Source organism: Curcuma longa, chromosome 11, assembly GCF_044706935.1.
Source record: "Curcuma longa cultivar G26 ecotype Majalengka, Jawa Barat chromosome 11, ITB_CL_G26_1.1, whole genome shotgun sequence".
Lineage (NCBI taxonomy): Eukaryota > Viridiplantae > Streptophyta > Magnoliopsida > Zingiberales > Zingiberaceae > Curcuma > Curcuma longa.
This window is the reverse complement of record NC_133871.1, coordinates 7,323,602-7,346,363: the sequence shown is the minus strand read 5'-3', so window position 1 is coordinate 7,346,363 and position 22,762 is coordinate 7,323,602. Positions and strand designations below refer to the sequence as shown.

General features: G+C 33.3%; 2 protein-coding genes across 2 annotated transcripts in view; both read right to left on the bottom strand.

Annotated features, from left to right (window-relative positions):
- Window positions 1-12,340, bottom strand: part of LOC141838479 (sodium/hydrogen exchanger 8-like) — a 52,506-nt gene extending 40,166 nt beyond the window's left edge. Inside the window, exons 1-5 of the mRNA XM_074725971.1 lie at window positions 12,105-12,340; window positions 9,182-9,232; window positions 9,015-9,106; window positions 566-643; window positions 304-461 (exon numbers count right to left, since the gene is read on the bottom strand). Of these exons, the coding sequence (XP_074582072.1) occupies window positions 304-461; window positions 566-643; window positions 9,015-9,106; window positions 9,182-9,232; window positions 12,105-12,303 (578 nt within the window). The 5' untranslated portion in view covers window positions 12,304-12,340. The remainder of the gene's footprint in view (window positions 1-303; window positions 462-565; window positions 644-9,014; window positions 9,107-9,181; window positions 9,233-12,104) is intronic.
- Window positions 12,341-16,778: 4,438 nt separating this feature from the next.
- Window positions 16,779-22,446, bottom strand: LOC141842268 (RNA demethylase ALKBH10B-like). Its single transcript, XM_074730480.1, has 8 exons — window positions 21,475-22,446; window positions 20,990-21,115; window positions 20,717-20,835; window positions 20,487-20,604; window positions 19,518-19,634; window positions 19,317-19,432; window positions 19,090-19,244; window positions 16,779-17,578 (listed from the first exon to the last, which is right to left on the bottom strand). The coding sequence occupies exons 1-8, from the start codon at window positions 22,052-22,054 to the stop codon at window positions 16,999-17,001; spliced, it is 1,911 nt and encodes a 636-aa protein (XP_074586581.1). The 5' UTR covers window positions 22,055-22,446; the 3' UTR covers window positions 16,779-16,998.
- Window positions 22,447-22,762: the final 316 nt, after the last annotated feature.

Sequence of the window (22,762 nt, the reverse complement as noted above, 5' to 3'; positions counted from 1 at the left end):
ACAAATAAACTCTTCACTTTAACAAAAAAAAGAAAGAAAAATACACTAGATAAAATTCTATAAAATGAGGATTTAGAAATGAAAATAGAAAATTCCCATAAATAGAGTAGGGTGGTCTCCATGCCGACACCCTTACTGTATGTTAGTATGACTTGGTGTCATAGAGCATCAATCTGTATGGAATATTTGCCAGTTGGTGCCCAGTTTTAAGCACCATAAAATTGTATTGAAACCCATGTATGGATGTAATTTTTGTAAGAATGCAGCACAATATCTCAAATAAATGGCATGAAACGGTCATACCCATCGTTCATGAGGGATTCTCCTTCAATTATTGTATTCATCTTTTTACTTGCTCCAAGTTCTTTCAGTAATGCGACGACAGCAACAGGATCGGTAGCACTAAGTAGCCCTCCCAGAAGCAATGATGTCTTCCAATCCCAACCATAGGGAAAGGTAACCTGCAGCATTATTATCAAAGCTTGAAGCCCAAGAGAGGTTTATAATTGTAGCGATGATGGTCAAAGATGCCTCAAAGAATGGAGCATAATGGAAGTCAGCACACCTTCACAGCAGCCCCAAGGCAAAAGGTTGATATAAGAACACCTGGTCCAGCAAGCAGCAGCATTTGCATCATGCATTTCTGTACCAATAGAAGATTAGTGTTAATTTTGAGCAACTGCAAGCTAGCTCAAAGCACCATTTCTTTCCTAACAATGAAAGATAATTGTATGATACCATGGTTTAAAATTTCAAACTGTATTGGAGTTTTGGTTTATGACCGAAATGATACGATTTCGATTCTTTATTGTGCCATGCCGATATGATTTTCGTATTAAAATATAAAATATATTAATTAAAAATAATTTTTTATCCTTAATATTAAAAAAATTAAAAATACAAAATAAAATATTGTTTTAAAAAAATGTGGGATCGAGGCGCCCCCACCACCTTGAGTAGATCGCCGTAGGATCATGGCGCCCCTACTACCCTGTGACCCTGCGATCCTGCCAAGGTTGCTGTAGGATCGCGGTGGCCAGCGATGCCGTTGCCAAGAGGAACCGCGAATTCCACTTGTTTCGCACAACATGGTAGGAAATTTTAAACCATGTATGATATACATTATCATATAAATGGCAGCAAACTCATCAATCCTCCAATTGAAATGAGAATAAGATTGTTAATATCCTACCGTGTAAATGAAAGGAACAAGGAACCAAAAATAATACATGATAGGCTTTACAAAATGCATAGTGCATTTTGGTACTTCCAATATCGTGACTTGATCATAAGTGTCATGATTATGTATGAGTTTGGAGAATCAAAGGAACCATGTTATCATTTAATGAGCCTTTTCTTCCATACAAATGCTTGCTCTAAACACCAGGTCAACACTTTAACTAGTCACTTAGAATTAGCCATGAGTTTTTTTTTATGTGTGATTGCATTTCTCATGTAATGCATGTTCCCTAGTATTCTTAACCAATAATTTTTTCTTCTCAAATTCTCTTACTCATATTTAACATTTCAATCCTTTTCAAATGATTCTGGTCATGGCATTTGTTCAAAACAAAAAAAAAAAAGTTTCCCTATAATTATCCGCAAGGAACAATATTGGGCAAAAATCATAAGGATGCCCCTTTTTACCGAATCCTCAAAGGGATGCCCCATTTTAATTTATCATCAAAAGAGCACCCCACTTGTTTTTACCTGCCAAAAAATACTCCTCAATCTACCCACTCAATCCGTTGCACCCTCACCCGCCCACCCCTCCCCAAAAGTTAAAAACGAAAGCCAATTGGAAGACACCTTGCTTGAAATTGTTATATGTAGCCTTGTTCCCACACTTAACTTCCCTTTTCTTTTTAAGTTTTTCTCATCTATGCCTTGTCAATATTCACTGACTCTCTACAAAACTAACCTGCACAAGCTGCATGGAAGAGTTAACCGTGGCACAAAATGCTTAAAAGGTTTCATGGTTCCATATTTTAAGGTTCTATTTCGTCACAAGCAATTATGTTACATGAATGAATTAATATTAAAATTTTCATAAATTGTTGTAATAGAGATGTGAAGTAGCAATCCTAAAAGCATAATCAATTTGGAGGAGGTTAGCAATCCTAAAAGCATGGGTGAACTTCAAATGCCCCGGGGCATAGTTGAGTTGGTTACGACGGGACAGACTTGCTGAAGTGGGCAAGGGTCGAATCTCAGCGAAGCCGAGGCAATGCCCTCCTCCGTTGTGGCCAATTGTAATTTCCCGATTTACCTCCTCACAGATGGCCGTGGGACTGACCGTGTGAGGCCGCTAGGGTAGTGGATTCCATCTTTTGCTGAAATTGGTGAACTACAAAGGCTTCACGAATGCATCTATCCACTCCGGTTCAAAACTAGAGTGGATAATTTTCATATAACAAGTTCCCTGAATCCTTTGAATTTGTATAATATATTTCTTCTTCAATTTTGAACATTTTAGGTTTGGCCAAAACTGTACATGAACCCAAATTGATCTAATTTCACAAACAAACACTCCTCTTTATACCCTATACCTTTGAGTCATATATGCCCTCCTTATCAAATTTAGACCAATACAAGTCCATGTAGCGCAATTTTCGAACTCCTCTACTACAGAAATCTATCCAGGTTTAATTCCATAAACAAGCTCTTCTCTAAGTTCCATACCTTTGAAATCATTCTCTTTCTTTTTCGATTTAGACAAATATAAGTACATGTAGCAATTTTGGCAAATTTGCTATATGTGCTTAAAACGGTCAAATTGCACAAACAAACCTCCTTTTAGTTCCATGGACCTTCAAGACTCATCTGTCATTTCTTTTCAAATTTAGACAAGTATAGGTCCATATAGAGAAATATTTCCAAGATTGCTACATGGACCTAAAATGGTCAAATTTCACCACAATCACTTCTTTGTGTTCCATGGATCCTGTAGAGTTGTTCAATATCTTCTTTTCCAATTTATATCAAGATAAGTCCACATAGATTTTGGCAAAACTACCATATGGCCCTAAAGAAGTCACAAAAGAATAACCTAAGTGAGGGTCAAAAGCTTCAAGATCTACTTATTTAGAGATTTCCACAAGCTTTATAAACAAAAAAGTGTTTCCAAATGTACAACAAACAATAAACTCGAATACATGAAAGCAGAGAAATGAAGAACCATAGTGTAACTTAGGGAAGAAAAGAGAGGAATTCACCGACGGAAGGGAGACAAAGCAATGTGCAGAGAGAACAAGTGGCATTACAAGGATATGAAAAGCTACACTAGTTTGACAAAATTAAAAGGTTGCAATAATATTTAGGCAGGCGTCTTCCCATTTGGGTAGGATGTAGGCTAAAAGAAGACTAGTTCTTTTGGAGAGTGGGTGAGACTATAACTGTTTAGACGACTTCAAAGGGGTTTATTTGCTAGAAAGTACAAAGTGTTGTGTCCTTAGGGTGCCCTTGATGATAAATTACAATAGGGCACCACTCTGATGATTCAATAAAAGGGGTGCCCTTATGATTTTTGCCTAATAATATTAGTCTCTAATTGGACCGAGTATGTAAACCTAGTATAAGTTCAGCACATACAAAATCTTTATAGGCACAATGATTATGCTTAATAAGAATGTCAAAGTTCCAAATGGCTCTGATAGTGGTATTTAGATACCATCTGTTGAATCACATAAATTTAGTTGGCCTTTAGAAGGCATACATCTTTTCATCCCTATATTAATTTGATAGCCTTCCTATCTAAAGCTAACAAGCAAACAAGAATAAATGTCTATACAAAGGGGAAGATTTTGATTGACAAGGTCATCACTAAGTGGTCCCACACCACATATGCAACAAAGTAGATCGACTATCAGAGCATGGTGTCCATCATATAATGTTGTCATCCTAGCATAACACCTCAAACCATACGAAATTGCCAAAAAGTAGAGATGTAACCTTAAATAATAGAAGAAATGGGACTTGTATAGTTGTGATAATACATATTGATACTGCAAAATTCATAATTTAGGTTGTCATTTATAATGGTACAAACATCAAGAATGTTGATGAGATGCTAGAGGGTAATGTTGTTTACATTTAAATTCATAATTTATCATATTCACATAAAATTAAAAATGCATAATGTGGTATTTAGGTTATTATCCCAACTTGACACATCTCAAGGTAATATTTGTTAAGTATTAGAGTTTTATGGTTTATTGATAAGATGCACATTAAACGATAAAACAAAATAAAATATGTTTAAACATAGATGATGATATAGTAGGGGATAGAGCCCAATGCATAGAAGGATACATATAGCCGACCCCACCTAGTGGGATAAACCTTTGATTGTTATTGTTGTTGTTAGAGTTAATAATTTTATTAAGTGTAGTGGGTTTATTCCCTCATTAATATTTCTATGTTTAAGATTATCATGGCTCCTACATATGCATATACACCTAGTTATCTCATTAAGAATGCAATATCAATTTTTTTTTCTCCACATTCAACATGCTATCAAAGCATCGCTTTTAGGGTTAAGGTTTTTCAAAGTAGTATCCCATTAGGAGAGGTTGTTGGCATGCCCTCATCTACCTCTTCTCATCCCGTTCAAACATGATTCTTCTTCAAGTTGATGCTATAGCATGCACATGGATTAATGGCATGCCCTCATTCGCACAATCAATCTCAAAAAACCACAATGCCCATTGTGACACAACATCACCTATTTGTGCATGAACCCTCCACATGATGTTCTCCCCATGTGAGCCTTCCTGCATTGTACCACCTAAAGACCGTTAATGAGCCCTTCTGAATAAAACCATCTGCCTTTTATGGAGTTTAAGTTTTATTAGGAAGCTCCCCATGCAAAACCATATGGTATTATGTGCTCCTATAAGTGAGCAACTCCCTCCTAATGAGTTTGTTGTTGAATTTGAATGGCCCAGCTAGGGATTGAATAAATAATGTTTGGTTATCATTGGTTCTTGCAAACAACACAACTAAAATTCAACGTTAGATAAAAGTGTGCTTGTGTGATTGTTTAAAATGATCAAATTGCAACTGAAATAAATAAAAAAATAACATCATGCACTAGCATGCTTCACATACCTTGCTCTTGATGCATCACCCACAAAGAAATTTACTAATCCACCCATTCACAAGTGGCAATAGGGTAAGCCCTTACAATTCGAGGTTAACACCTCCAACCAATAAGATTTCACAAGCTCAACAATTGACATCCTAACCAAGATTTCACTCACAATATCTCATCTCTTCCTAATAGGGAAAAGATAAATTACTAAGAGCTTGAGGGTTAAAGTCTTTCAATTTTATTCAAGCTTTTAAATTCCTTTGGCCATTTGTTTTTGATAAGCACAACAAATTAGATATTTTACAATCAGTCTCAATGCCTAAAATCTCTCAATAGCTTCTATAGTTTAGGGTCTATTGTTCACTTATTGGACTCATCTAATCAACTAGAAGCAAGGTAAATCAACTATATGACCCAAATTTGAGTAGATTGCTCAACCTTAAGGGGGCGTTTGGTTGGGGGTTATCATTGATAACTTTGGTTATCTGTCCAAAGTTATTAACTATAACCTTGTTTGGTTCAGGTTATGATCGATTCCCAAGTAATACAATATCACCGTCACATCAGCAAACGGGTTAAAACCCGGGAATGTGATTACCTTGCCAGCCTAAGGTTTTCTACGATTCCTGAGGTTAACGAATTTTTTTCCATGATTACCCTTTGATTTTAAAACTCAATTAATTGAAATGTATTATCAAATCTAATTGAAACCGAGTTAATTAATTTAATAAATTTTAATTTAAAATTTTATAAAATTAAAAAAGATAATTTATTTTAAATTTTAAAAAATAAAATTAACTAATTATATTTATTAATTTAATAAATTATTTTATTAAAATAATTATTTTAATGAATTATATTATTAAAAAATATATAAATTTATGTTAAATTTTAAAAAATAAAATTAATAAATGATGTTTATTAATTTTATAAATTATTTTATTAAATAATTATTTTAATAAATTAATTTTATTAAAATAAAATTAATGAATTATATTTATTTTTATTTTAATAAATTATTTTATTAAAGTAATTTTTTAATGAATTATTTTTTAAATATAAATAAATTTATTTTAAATTTTAAAAAATAAAATTAATGAATTATATTTATTAATTTAATAAATTATTTTATTAAAATAATTATTTTAATAAATTATTTTTTAAAAATATATATAAATTTATGTTAAATTTTAAAAAATAAAATTTATAAATGATGTTTATTAATTTAATAAACTATTTTATTAAAATAAAATTAATGAATTATATTTATTAATTTAACAAATTATTTTATTAAAATAATTATTTTAATGAATTATTTTTTAAAATATATATAAATTTATTTTAAATTTAAAAAAATATTAATGAAATATATTTATTAATTTAATGAATTATTTTATTAAAATAATTATTTTAATAAATTATTTTATTAAAAATATATAAATTTATTTTAAATTTTAAAAAATTATAAATAAATTACATTTATTTTTTATATATTTTATTATCAATTTATTATCATTATTAATATTATTAATATTAATATTATTAATTTAATTTAATTTATTTGAATCAAGGATAAAATAGTAAATATTAAATTGGTTATGTTTTATTCCCTTCAAATAAATAAGTTGAACCAAACAATATTAGGTTATATTTTATACCCCATAACCTTGGTTATGTGATTACCAAGTAATCACATAACTAAGGTTATATAAGATAACTTGAACCAAACGCACCCTAAAGGCCACTAATCAACTAGATAGGTCTTCAATCAACTAGAGCTCAAAATATTTTGTTTACCTAAACTTTGTAATTAGGTGGCTGCCAACCTTCTGCGAATCAACTGACTATTTCAGTTGGTCGGTTGTATCAGTTGACTAGATTGGAAACCCTTATCTAATTGGTTGGCACACCAGAACAACCTCTTCTAGTTGGGTCAACAATTTAAGGTTTAACTAAATTACATGGACAAACTTATCTCTAGTTGAGCTTGATAAAACATTAAGCTTGGCTAAAGTTCAATAAGCTTTTTAATAAACAAGCTTGAACATTATTTTAATTTAATAAGATAAGCTTGAAAATAGCCATGCTAGGCTCAACTTGTTATAGCCCTAACAATAGACAATCAAAGATTCAAAGCAACATGCATAGGAAAAATTTTGCAATAACTACAATGACAATAGATAAGAACACAACATCCAATCCTTAGTAAAGGGAAAAATAGTGATTGAATCCGACTCAAGTGAGTGAAAAGCGTGGCAAGAGAGTGAGCTTTACTCGCAAATAATTTGCAAGGGAAGGGCCAATTCTTTAAGGTCAATACTTGGAGACTCACAAGCAACTTATAGATTGACTCTCTTAATGCTATGATGAGGAACTTGTTGGTGTTGGCATCCTCACACTCGCTTTGTCATTCGATAAGAAGTCCAAGATAATGATATAGGTTCAAGTTGATGATAGTAACATCAATTGTTTTGGAATCATAGTCAAAAGGGTGGTGGTCATGATGATGGGACCAATTTGAATGCAAATGAATCTAGAGTCGGGTGTTCTTTGTGATCGTAAAATACCTATAAAGCTTAAAGAAAAGTTCTACAAAATGACGATTAGACCTATTATGTTATATAGAGTTGAATATGTTATATAGATTATTAGAAGCGAGCACACGAGTAGAAAATAAGAGTCAAAAAAATAAGGATGTTAAGGTGGATGGCGAATATATGAGGATGGACAAGATAAAAAATGAGAACATTAGAAAGAAATTCGAAGTTGCATCTATTAAGGGAAAACTCCAAGAGACACATTTAAAATGATAAGACATGTTCTTAGGCCAACCAATAAATACCCTAATTAGGCAATGTGAGACTGTGACAAATACAGATATTAATCGAGGAAAAGGGAGACCAAAGAAGACTTAGTTAGCAACGATAAAACAGGATAAAATTCATTTAAATATAAAAGAAGATATAGTAAAGGATTGAGTCCAATGACGTAGGAGGATTCATATAGCCAACTCCACTTTGTAGGATAAAGGCTTGGTTGTTGTTGTTACGAAGCAGGTGTTCCCCAACCCTCCAATCATGAGTAGTGGAATAGGATTACATGCTTACTACTCATGATAATCACAACTTTAGACCAATTAAGGTCCATTGATAGTGGAGTCAGCAAAAAGAGAGGCAAATCAAACAAAGCTCCAGCCATGCAACCACAGTGTTTGCTTATTCATACAATGAATAAGTTCAATAATATTCTTACAATTTGAAACTTTGGTAAACAACATCATAACAATGTGAAAAAACCTTATAGTCTTACATTTGATCATCCAGCAGATGATACTGCAATAATCTTGTTCACACAAATCAAACTGACTTTTTGTCTAAGTGTCTACCTTAATGATAATACAGAACAACCAACGTTCACTTATCCATATATGGTAAGTTCGGTGATATTGGAAGTTTTAAACCATTTATGCAGTTATGAACTTATAATAGAAATAAGGAAAATTTCTCCAATAGTGTTTTTTTCTTTAAATTCTTTTTAATGGATTCATTGATGTAGAAAATAAGGCATGTGTTATGCACATGCCTTGCACTGTCATTGATGCAGACCTAGAAAAGGTATCTTCAGATTATAATTTCACGAGTATTAAGTCATTTCCTAGTTTCCATAAGGAAGCAATGTAACAGTAATATGTTCTAATTATATATCATTCCATCCACGCAAACAAGGAGAAACACATAAACCTTTGCTACCTTCCAAGAGTGTAGATTCCAAAACAAGAGTAAGTTATTAATCTTTCACACTTCACTAAAGGAAGATTCCAGTCCAAAAATAGAGCTTAAAATATTAATCGACATAATCAACTATATGAAAACATAGAGAACATAACCTTTTAATAATTTTCCATATGAAGATAGAATAATACCTTTATTTGGTGCACTTCCAATAAAAATGAACTCTCAAAAAGAAGAGCAGGAAGGAAAACAGCTAAGAGAAGATTAGGATCAATATTTGCCCCTGGAAACAACCCAGTAAGCCCTATCGCAGTCAGATATATCAATTAGCATTAACTGCCAGTGGGTTAATACTTACAAAGACGGATGCCAGCTCCTAATTTTCCTAAATCAATGTTTGTTCCATATTCTGAAAACAAAGTAATTTGGATAAGAATTGCACAGTGGAGGAAGCAACCATATAAGTTAAGATGGAAAATGAGCTGTATAATACCAAAGCCATTTAAGATTCCATCATAATATTGATTCAAGAATAACAGTCATACAGTGGACTACAGTGCTAAAATTGTCCACACGCACTGCTTCAGTCAATACTATCACTATAATAAAGAAAGTCATTTACATGCTCTAAACTATAAAACAGCTTGGAAGATTGTATGGAATACACAAAGATGACTTAATAAGCTAAGCTAGATTGCATGACGTGGCTAAAATCATTCACTGAAGTGAAAGGACTCATATGGAAGCATAGCCCCCCTTTAACTCCAAACATATGTTAATTCATTAAATGAATATCAGTTAAAAAATTATCCAGATGTTGCCATCATTATAATAGATTAAGTTGTCTACATGTCCTAAAACAACTGCCACATTGAATATACAAAGATGAAAAAATAGGATATGATAGATTGCATAATAGTCACTTGAATCATTAAGTGAAGTGGTGAAAGGGCTTGAATGGAAACATCGCCCCTTTTTCCTTCATCAAACATATTTTTTTTTTCATTGCATGAACATCCAGTGCAAAATTTATCAAGAACTTCTATCTACAGATAACATTTAACATCTCACTGTGTATCAGTAGATTTAGTTGCAAACTGGGATGACCATTGGTCTAGAAAATCCAGAAGCTATAGGTTGTATTACTCCTTAAAATGTCTACAATAAATCAGTCTTTCCTAATAATCTACAGTCTCTTCTAAGAATGGCTATATTAAACTAAAGCAACAATAAACACAACATGAATATCAGGAAGACCACTCAAGTAGCATAATAGCCTCAAAGTTTATCTTGACACTTTGAACAGATCTTCTTATGCATTTAAGAACATTGGTCAATCTCGAGACCTGAGAAGTACTGTACCTATATTCACAGTCACATCCACTTACATTTGTAAATCTTCAATCAAAAGGTATGCAGAACTACCAGCAATACTTTGATAAGTAACCAAGTGAGCAAATATGGTCTATGCACTCATTACGATCCCTTGATTTAACAGTTCATCACCATTTTACAAATTTTTTGACAATTGGTAAGAACGTCAAGTATGCATGTCTTTACAGAATGTGTCTTCCATGATACAACATTAAGAACCAGACAAGAAGAACACCACTACAGATGACATTATATGGATCTACATATCTTGAAATCATCAAATGACCAGAATATAAATTGTTCATAATCAATTGCTAGAAGCCTGCACAAAATACACAATGCAGGAACTCGCCTTCAGTATTTTAAAGTGAAATATTTCAATTTATAACTCTAAGACATTAAACCACACATCAGAGACTAAATGGTTGCTATACCAGAAAAGAATTGATGATTTTCAGACGGAAAATTTTTTTTACCAAATCCTGCTCAACTTCATTAAGAACTTAGCGTGAATGGATGTTAGATCCTTGATTCCATTGTGCACCATTTAGTACAATTGGACATTGAGGCTGACTTTCATGCAAAAATATTCAGTAGGTTAAGTTCTGTAACTGTATTTCTAACATGTGCTACTAGGTCATACAGGTAGACACCAAACATCAAACTATAAATTCTACTCCCTGACAAGATTATCTTCAGAAATAGTAGGGGCAAATTCAAGGATCATCAGAAGTACCTCAAGATGGATGTATCAAAATAAGACTTCACTATTTATAAACGAAAATGGACAAATGATGGTGCAATGTCATTTTCTGTCATTTGCCAAAAGTACCATAAACTAGTTTGTCTGTTTGTAAACTCAATAAGTATGGTGACTTTTATAATAAGTTACGGACTCAAACATATTGATAGAATTTTATTCCACAAAATCTATCAGCAAAAAAAAAAGGTAATCCTTTAGTAGTATTTCATTCTAAAACAACACAAGTTTTGGTAAACTTTAAATAAACCCAGAAACTCAACTTTGAGCGATAGTACGAAAGGATATGATTTCTTGGTCTTTGATATTGTGTACCCTCCAAATTTAATATTTCAGCTAACTATAGAAGCCCTAAAAGCAAGTCTAAGGCTAAATTCCACTTTTCAATTCAAGGTTTAAAATTTCAAGTTGTGCCAAAGTTTTGATTTATGACCATAACGATACGGTTTTGGCATTATATATTTGATATTTTTAAAATATAAATATATTAATTAAAAAATATTTTTATTAATATTTAATTGTTATAGATATTTATTATTGAGTTAGATTTGAGATGTTGAATGTTAAATTCAATTTTTGATATTATCTCATGAAATATTTGATGTTTATTAAGTAAAAGTCAATTTAGGATTAGCTGAAGTCTAACAACTAGGCATGATAAGATCAAGTAGGTTCAAACTGAATCTAATTTGGATTTATTTTGATGAGTTTAAAATTAAATTGAATTTAAATATACAATAATTTAAATCATAGTAGTATATTTTATAAGATTAAAAATTTTATTTTTTTTATATTTTTCTCAGTGATCTAATTCCTCCATCTGAAAAAGATTTTTTTTTCTCTGTTTATCAAATAGGAGGGAAAAATTAACATCCTTTATCTGGAAAAAAATTAACATCCTTAAAAGAGATTTTTTTTTCTCTCTCTCTATTTACTCTCATGGACCGAATGAAGGGGGAAAAAAAACGATTGAAGGAGGAAAAAGATTAAGAGAGGAAAAGAAATTGGAATTAACTTTTTTTAAAAATTAAAAATGAAAATGAAAAAAAAAAAACGCAATGCGGCCTCGCGGCTCCATGCCAATGTTGGTCCGCGGGCGGAATGGTAAAAGGTATGGATCCATCAACACAAGGAAAGTGATACGAACCGATGGATCCAAGGCCGACGCCGAGGACAAGCAGCGCGACAGTGTAGGGGACGCGCGTCCCATTCAGTAGATGCCTCGATGCTATTCCGAGCAAGAGCGATATCCCGAAAAAGATCACGGCGTCATCTGGCGACGGGCCCTTGTTCTGATTGAGATTCCCGGAGCCGCGGGGAGCAGGAACCTCCGCGGCCGGCGCCATTCTTCGCCTTCCCTGATCTCGGCAAGCCAGCGTCACCCCCAAATCCAAAACCTCGCAAAGAGATCGCCACCCCATGCCCGACGAGGAGAAGAGGACAGTGAGTGCTCACAGCTCCCTCCCCGCCCTCCTTCCTCTACTTATGAGATCCAAAGGGTTTGATGTAGCCTGCGACCGTGCCTCATTCTACTTTTGCACAAGACAAAAAAGAAAAATCGGCGAAAGCGGCCAGAATTCGAAGAGGGAAGGGGACGGGACGGGTGACGACCATAATGAAGTTTAAAATCACGTCTCGCCGTTAATTTTTTATTTTTTTTAAAAAAAAATCTAAATTTGCAAATTAATTAATATCGTACAGCTATTTCAGAAAATAGATATTTGAATTCTTTCGAATAATTAAAGCTCTCCCACATTTTAACTTTACTTAAATTTAAGATTTTCAAAATGCCAAATTGGAAAAATAATGAATAACGTGAAAAAAAAATTATTTTAAAAGCTTTTTTTTATATAAGAATTGAATAGGTTGATGATTATCCACTAGGTAAGTTACAAATATAATATTAGGACTAGGAGTGCAGTTATCTTTATCTTGATTTTGACTACTAAAAAATTATAAAAATATTTTTTTATGATTATTCCGTTCATGAGAGTCAAAAGAGTTGTCATTTACGTCTCACTTATAATATTTAATTCTAACTATTAAGGAGTCATTAAAATGAAGTTTATTAAATATTATTTAAAATATCTAATAATTATTATTATTATTTTATATTAAAATCTCAGTCGTACTCTATCCGTTGTGCCCAATCTCAATAAGTGTGCCCAATCTAATCCCCTTGATCTGGTTGTTTGTGGATCCGTCACGTGTGGGGCCCACTCCAATCGCAAGGTTGGATGACGAGGGAAGTTAGACGAACCGATGGATCCACGGCCGATGCCGAGGATGAGCCGCGTGGCAAGTGTCAGGGACGCGTGTCAGAATGAACTCGATGTCGAATTTGATATTCGAAGAATATGAGAAATTTTTTTTTTACTCGAAGAAATAATGTATGAAAATTTTTAGATATAGATATATATAGAGGCGAATCTAATAATATTATACATATTTTAAAAAATTAAATAAATTAAAATTTCTTTTTCATAATTTTATTATTATTATATATGAAATTCATTATTTGCTTAATTTTTTCAATATATTTTTTTTACTTTCATCATTTTGTCAAAATCTTTTAATATGAGATCAATACCTTGTGTTGTACAGAGATCAAAATAAATATAATTTTTTTATTATCAATTTGACACTAACGACCTTATTTGCACCTTAGTTGGTTGTGACCATATGTACAATATTTTTCTCCACAAATTCATGGATAATTTTATTTAATAAAGATAAAATAAAATTAGTTATCTTTGCTTTGTTGGTTCAATGAATTATAAAATATCATATTGCGTGCGATCATAATATATTATAAAATTTATGATTGGAGGCTTGTTGCATGTGCTCAAACCATTACATTATTGTGCATCCTATTTTGCCTATTTTGATTTTAAAGTACTCAAATACTCATTTATCTCATCTACCTCCCCTTGTAAAACAACACCACCAATTTGATATATTGTGGGACACTTTACTAACCCTTATGATTGATAGTATGAACCACTATTTGCTACATTAAATGGAATAATATTATATATGAACCATTTTGATATTATCTTACCCATATCTTTTACTTTTTCAGTACCAAATCAGTTTTTGATACTCTTTTACAAAAAGTGAAATTCACCATCCCAACGGCCCGACACGTAATTTTTCCTGTTATAACTTTTTCATAAAATTTACATCATATTATTTTACGATTATCACTCACCATTTAACTAAATTTCAAACTAATATCAGGATTTAATATCATTCTAAATAAATAAATAAAATAATAATATATAATTTTGACTCATGAACTTTTAAAAAACTCACATAATAAATTATTATTTATTCATAATTAAATTTTTGAATTTATAATTGATGTTTAGAGTGGTAATTCAAGAATCATGATAATGAAAACATATATTGAACATTTAATAATGTACTATCGTGATAATAAGAACACATATTGAACATTTAATGATATACTAAGTGCTCATAGTTTTGAGGATGTGCCTAAAACACTAAGACAATAAAAATAAATAATAAACAATCATATATAAATCATTCACATCAAAAATTACATTACATTTCTATTTAATTAACAACTTAATTATAATTATGCTTATATGATAAAAAATATATAGCTAACCTTTTATTTTTGAATTACATTTTAAAAGAATTTTTAATAATTTAGTAGATTGTTCAACTGATGACAAAAGAAAGAAATTAAACAAAGAAGCATAATTGATGATCGAAGCATATGTTCAAATTTATAGTACATAAGTACTCATGCATTATTTGCAAAAGGCTGAAAAACGAAGAGAGTGATGTGATGCATCACATCAAATAGTCTGTTTTTTTTTTCTTTCAGTACAAACACATTGAATCAGATCAAATTAAATAAAATGGTAGGTAAAACATGGAATCCAAAGCTTTCGTTCCATGCCCGTTCCCTTCTTTTGTCATTATAACGTCCAAAAATGTTGTCCGACATCTTTTTTTATTGAATCATCAAAGGGGTGCTCGTGATTTTTATTGTTCATATCTCGCCAAAATTTTGAACTAGTTGGGCGTGTTATAGCAGCTATGAAATTTTATAGTTACTATAATATGAAAAAAATATAAATTTAAATAATTTTTTTGAGCTTGAAACCTAAACGTTGCAGGTTCTAGCTCGTAATTAATTGTATATCTTTAAATTAGTTTTGATTTAATATATTATGTGTCTTGTAATTCAATCCGAGTCAAAAGTTATGACCTCTTAAAATTTAAGATTTAACATTCAACTATGTAGCAGCTACAAAATCGTAACTATTACAATTACATAACAACTCAGTTGTAGTAACTACGAACTTGTAGTTGTGACATAATTATAGCAGCTACAGTTTCATACCTACTACAATGTAAATGTTAAACTCTAAAATTTAAAAAATAAACTTTTAACTCGAATTAAACTATGTGATGCACAATATATCAAATCAAAATTCGTTGAAATCTATATAAGTAGAACTTATAACAACAAAGTTTTAAGTTAAAAAATCATTTAAAGTCTTTTATGAGGCTCCAAATACTTTTAATCTTAAATTTTTTTTTATTATAACAACTACCACTTCTTAATTAATTATTATAATACACCAGGCCAATTTAAAATGATAGACAAAGATTTACAGTACTGAAGGGCATTTCATAGAGGATGAGATAAGCCGTCCTCTCCACGATTCTATAAAAAATAGCATCATTTTGACTTTTGCCCTTTTTAACTTTACAAAAAATATAAAATAAAGTGCTTATAGGAATTTGAATGTGATTGGATATTATTTTAAAAAAAGAGATAATTTTGTTTTACTCTTCGTTTATTTAGATCTTGTTTAATTTGTGAATATATATATATATATATATATATATATCATTAATAAATAAAATAATAATATCATGCTGATTTATTAATACCCAAAGCCTTAAAAAATTAAAATGTCTTATTACTAATAGTTGATAAGTTCAGAGTGATTAAAATGATTGATTTTATACCATAAGCTAATTTGCCAATCAACTTATTAATATATTTTTATGATGATTTTAAAATGTAAGTATAAAAGTCATGTCAAAAAATAGATAAATTAAAATTAAATTCCTTTAAAAAAATGTTTTACTTTATTTCAAAATCAGCAACCAAGCAAACCTTTTTTTTCCCCTTTCCCAAGATCAGGTTGATCGATAATTTGGCTTGACTAGATCATCCGGCTTGCTACTTATTAGTACAAACCAAATTGAATAATTAGTTCATTTGAGTCGAACGGACTCACCTACTTAAATAAATCGATCCACTTAGATCGACTAGCATGCCTAAACCAACTAGCACACTCAAGCCAACCTTATAACATGACTCAGGCTAACCTACTTAATTACTTGGACTAACTAGCTCTCTTGATCACTTGGATCTCTTAGCCCACCCAAGGCCGCAAGATGGCCTGCTCACTCACCCACTTAGCTCGACTGACCTGATTGACCCACCAGATCATTTGAACCACCCAGATCGCCTGCCCCATCTGTCTTGGACAACTCGCCCATCCCCACTCAAACCGTCTACTCTACTTGGATTGACTATATTTATATTTCTATACTTATAGGAGTTCATTTATATTTTCATAGTAATATTTTACTATAAGAAAATTGGAAGAAAAAAAAATAAGAAAAGAAACACATACACTAAGATGTTTGTTTATCTAAATTTAAAAAAGGGACCAACCTATCGTCTAGAAAATATCCTTCGATTGACAGTCAGAAAAATTGCCCCGTGTGAATAATTATGATCAAGCAGTTGGCGATGCTAAAAGGTAATTCCAGTAGATGCAAGTCACTTTTGCAAGTTCATTCAATATTTAAGATGAAAATATTAATTTTAAGAGATTCTACATACCTGGAAGGTTTTCTCATAACCAATGAAATGCAGAAACTATCAGAAATGATGTGATTCCACTCTCTCTACATTTGCTCCAAAATTTTCCTTGTAGTTTCCGACTATCACATCATTCTCTGTCTCTGTGCCTTCTCTTCTACTAAACATTTTCTGTCAGATTGCTAGCTAGCTTCTTAGCAACAGCAGCTTGCTGCTCTGGACTGAGAGCACTATCACTGTTGCTTGAGCAACCATTGCTTTCCAGCTTGGGTCTAGTCGACTTTGCTGTACTCTTCGGGGATGTCTTCTGCTGGATTTTTGGAGATGCATCGCCATTACAAATTGGTTTGTCAGGCAAAGTAACTACTTGCGAAGCATGGATAGCTTCAGTTGATGTAAGTTTTGGTAGTGTGGGATGAATAGACCCAGGGGGAAGGAAGACTCCAGTGCCGGAAACAGGCTGTCGGTGGCCAGGGTGGATTGGAGGAGCTGATAATGTAGGTGCAGGGAAAGGCGCAGCTGCCAGAGGGTGAATTGGTTGCACAAGTAAGGCACAGCTTGAGGGATGTGTCCTATCGGACAACGGGTCAAAGGTTGGATGTCCGGAAAACAAGCCTTCAGATATGAGAGTCTTCTTTGACATAGACTTCCCCAAAGTTAGAAGGATTCGCTGCTTACGAAAGGAAGGGATAGCGCATTTGGCTAGATCGGCACTTTTCCCTTGCATCACGATAAGAGACCTGAAGGAAAAACAAAGAGAAATGGCTACAGATTAATTCCATCAATTCAATGTGCATACAATGAAGGACTTTTTAAGAAAAAGCTAAAATAGACAATCCAGATTGGAGCAACAAAGCTGAGATAGGACATCTTGCATGGATTTTTCAAAGCTAGCTTCAGTAATAATTACTATGCACATTATTATAGTCATGCATCTTATGATAATATCTAACAGAGGCATTCTAGGAGTTAGTCATCGGCATTGGCATCTTATGTTGTGATATCAACAAAATTCATAATTTCGTTAAGTGTTTACACCTTAAGTCTTGATTGTTGATTTCTAGTCTACCATTCCTACTAACATAGAAAGGAATGCGAATTCTCTAAATTCCATACACCTATGCTTGGCATATCATGGGATTGTGAGATTTTCTGGCAACAGACTCGTATGAAAGAAATCTACTAATTCTTATTACCTAATCAATCATATCATAATTTTTTGATCAACACAATTTTATTTAAATGGAAATGAACCATAAAATAATAAAATTAAAAATTAATTGCAAAAGTTAATATCTTTCAGAATTGTATGTGAACATTTGGAATAAGATTTTATATGGCAATACTATAAAAACCATCGGTCTCAAAAGCCTGGAAGGAATGGTTGAGGATTGTACTTGGGCCTGACAACCAGTGTAAAATAATATCAAAAGCTTTATAGCATGGATCTTAATTTCAATGGATGGATACTTTCCGGTTATCCACATAGCCAACCTCAATTAGTTGGAACTCATGACTTGTTTGTGTTAATTCTTCTCAATTAGTTGAGTGTTTGAGATTTTAATTCACATGGCACATGGATTAAAAAAACTCCAAGCTAAACATTACCTGGCTCCTAAGGAGCTTAAGATTATAAGTGCCTTACTAGCTTCGATAAACAATACAAAACCCAGGGCATACAAATTTTGGAAAACATGCAAAGATCCATTCTAACAAACCAACAAAAATTGTAGACTTCATCTACTATAGCAACTTTCCTTTAAAAATATTTACACAGTTCTAGTTGCTAGTCCAAGGCTATGAGTTCTCAGATACATTCATTGTTGACCATATTTGGTTCCCAACTCATGCTAGATTACATATGACTAAAACCCTTGAAGTTTTCACATGAATTTCCCCCCAACTCTATGAATGAACAAATAACATGGTATTCAACATGCTCCTCAATCATGCTCTCGTTATGATTACCATTTTCTGTCGCTAAAGATTGTTGACAAGAAGCTAGAGGTTTTCACTCGTGTTTTCATATGTTCAAACATAATGGTTAATTGAAGACTTGGCTTTAATACCAAGAACCAAAACACAAAACTGGGCGATAAGCTTAATCACTGGATAACATAAAGATTAGAAAAAGGAAAACGTATCTTAAAGCACAGAAAAAAGAAATTTAATTTTTGAGACTTGAATTTCTCCCATATAACACTAAATAGGAGAAGAATGAAAAAGGGGAAGCTTCAACAAAGGAACATACCCCGCAGTGAGAGAGAGTTTCAGTGAACCATTGTAATCTCCTCTTTGATCTAATCCCATTGTTCGGCCATATACAAAATCACACTCAGTCAATAATAAGTTGCATACAGGTCTACCATACCACGGTGGCAATGAGTGAGGTTGTGAATGATATCCCTTCACATAAGCAGCCAGTGTTAGTTTGCACCTAAACAGGTTCCAGTAGCAAAGCACCAGAATAAGTTTTACCTCATCAAAGAAATCAATAATACAAAAATCAGGTTTCATGGGAAATATTTGCAGCTGAACCAAACGATCAAGCACATCCTTCAGTAAGCTAGGAATTTTGTCTTCCACTTCTCTCTCTGTAAATGTTTGAACTTAAATTAGAGGATTTAATATATGTGGATAAATGATCAAGTTCATTTGAGTAGTAGATTCAGAAATAACCTATGGTAAAACCCGTACTTTCATCTTCTGGAGGTCCCTCAACAACTGGGACACCTAATTGAATCATTTCTCTTCCATGTCCCTTCATCGATCTTTTCAGAACTACCAGTGTTTGCCCTGCTTGTAATCATTCCATGCATGTAAAATGTAGGATTTAATATAGCTGGTTTTATCTTGAAAACCAATTGAAGCTTAAAGTTGTTTCTAAGAAAAAAAGAAAATCCTATAAATTTCTGGGAAAACTGATGAAATACCATTCGTAATTCAATATCCAAGAAATGAATCAATGATTGCCTAACTTCTCTTTATTCTCTACATGGGATCACTATGAAACCTGATTTGTCATAGGTAGAAGTATCCGGTCTAAGGATAAAATAAAGAGTATGCTTTGTGAGAAGAAAACAAGAGTTTCATCCAAGAAATGATTGCCTAACTTCTGTTTATTCTCGACATGGGGTCACTATGAAACCTGATTTGTCATAGGTAAAAGTATCATAGTCTAAGGATTAAATAAAGAGTATGCTTTGCGAGAAGAAAACAAGAGTTTCAGTCAACATCCATATAATTAGATAGCGGAAGCTGATAAAAATCTTCAAAGAATTTAAATGAACGAAATATTACTACAGAATGAAGATAGAAAGAAGACATCAGTATTTCAGGATTAATATAGAATGGGTACTGAAACAAAGTTTAGAAAAGTTGAGTCCATTGCATTGCTAATTCTAGTAAAATGTAAGGTAAGATTAGCTGCAGTATCCACCTTAATGCATATTACAAACTAATAAGATTCTTTCAGTATGTCAGGAGCAAACAACATATAAAAGAAAATTTAATTATCCAGGAAAAACATTGTTTTTTATCACCATAAATTTTGACTATTATATAAACCCACATACTTGTAAACCAAATCAAGATTTTTTTATTGTCAATCATATTGGAGAAAAGGGCAAGGTGATCAGGTTAACTTGCCTTGAAGTTCTCCTTTAAGACCAGCAGTTCTCATTTCATTAGCTAATGAAACTAGTCTATCCACCTCTGATCTATCCAGTAAATCCTCATAGACATTAAGCCCTTCAACAACATTAACCTACACAATATGGTGAAGTAGTTTCATTGCCAATTAAAAAATGTTATGCAATTCCACCAAATATCAGAAACCTGACATGAGAATATGCATGTGTTAGTATATAGCATAATACCATTGTGCCATTATATAATTCATTGGCCAAAAATTCCTTTGGAATTGGAATAACATTCTGATTCTCATTGGGATTTGAAGTCGTCTTTGCTCTGTCCTTAGCAGAATTATTGCAAGACCCTAGAAGTAGAGGATTCTCATTAACCAGGATAGATATGAACTGAAAAAAGAATATATTCTTATGAAAATTACATTTGAAATAAAACATTCTCTTTATCAAAATTTTTCCTGTAATTCAACCAAAAATAAACTAGCATGAAGATGAAAGGCATACCTCTACTAGCTAAGGTTTGGCTATCACCCACAACAGAAGGATCCAATTCATTACACTTATTTTCAACACTCTCACCTCCATCTTCTTGGCCAACATTTGCCTGGGAGCTGGATGAATTGCAAACTCCTGAATGAATTTATTTGCATAAAATGAGCATATAAGGTTATACCATGTAATAAAAAAAGTAACAGCAAAACTTGTATCAAACCTAATTCCTCAAAGAAAAGTGAACATTCTTGTACAATAACATAAAGTGCAGATGTTTTACAGATTTAAAATTAATGATGGGTTCTGATCCATTAAGATGGCGCATGGAAGTCTGAGAAATCACATGGATAGAAAAGCAAACATGATGCATAGAGTCAAAAAATTATTTCATTTCAGTTATGGTTTTGAGGGCAATTTAAGTTCTTCTATAACCATAAAACTGAAAATCCAGAAAAAAATTGAAGGAAAGCAAACTTTGCAATGAACCCAATGCTCACCATCCTTCTCAGCATGAAGAGATGAATACTTTGTCTGTGACGTTAGGGCATCATTCTTCTGGTGTGCATCCTTACCATTTTCTACCTGACCATCTTTTTTCCTCACACTTCCATCATCAGCCACAGCCGTACCAAGAGCAACAGATCCATGTCTTTCAAGAATCCCATCGGATCGATGACCATAACGGTGTCCAGCCCCAGACTTCTTTCCGTCCCTCCCCTTTGGGCCATAGGAATACCTCTGTGGCATTAGTTTCCGCTGACTCCATTCCACCTGCTGCAGAGCGGACGCGACATCCGCCACCGGAAAGTACTGCTGCATATGGAGGATGGGCGTCCAGTAGTACCGCCGCTCGTTGATGGATTCCAAGACGCCTTCATACTCGCCTGGCGAGCCAGAGGCCATAAGATGAAACATAAATAGATCAATGATAGCATTGGCCGCCGCGAATTCTCCCCGCAACCATGAGATAAACCCATCCTTCTCGTCCATAATCCACGGCCGCGGCGCCCCATTCCCGCCCCCTACAGTCGTAAACCGCGTTGGCTCCGGCATCGCAGGTTCTTTACTCGCCTCCATCGCTTTGGCGTCTAGCCCAGCTTCATACCAGGATTATACCCCTCCAACTCAAAAATCCCTCCGAGAATCCGTCAAAGCAACGAAACAGTCAAAAACCACGTACAAAAACCGAACTCGTATGACCGGGAAAATCAGCAACCAAACTCAAAAAAAAAAAAATGCAGCAGAAGGAAAACAAATCTTTGAACGCAATTCACTCAGTAAACGAGAACACGATAAAAACAATTCAACAAACAGAAGACAGATTCGTGCATCCGAGAAGATTAGTAGCAATCAGAAACGATTCATCAACGATCGCGTATGCGAATGGAGATCAGAATCATCGAAGACGTAGGCGATTAGGGTTCTTGTTGGCTTCCGGCACACGCTCACTTGCGCTCTCTCTCTCTCTCTCTCTCTCCGCGCTACTCTCCCGCAGTCCGCACGCTGTAGGGAGAGAAAGTACATTCTAGATCGGGGAGGAAGATTCCCTCGCAGGAACCTGCGACGAAAGGGATCACCCTCCGATAAATGGACGGTGAGGATTGGAGTCGAGTTTCGTTGTGCAAGCTAAGGAAATCAATGTTACCCACAGGTTACCCTGGCCTGGAGAGAGAGTTGGCCCACAAGATATCAAGCCGTTGTTTATGGAGGGAAGCCGGTATTTTGTTGGGCAAGTAGATCACTTTTTCCCTTTTTCTATTGTTTTATAATTTCAGGTCGCGGCGA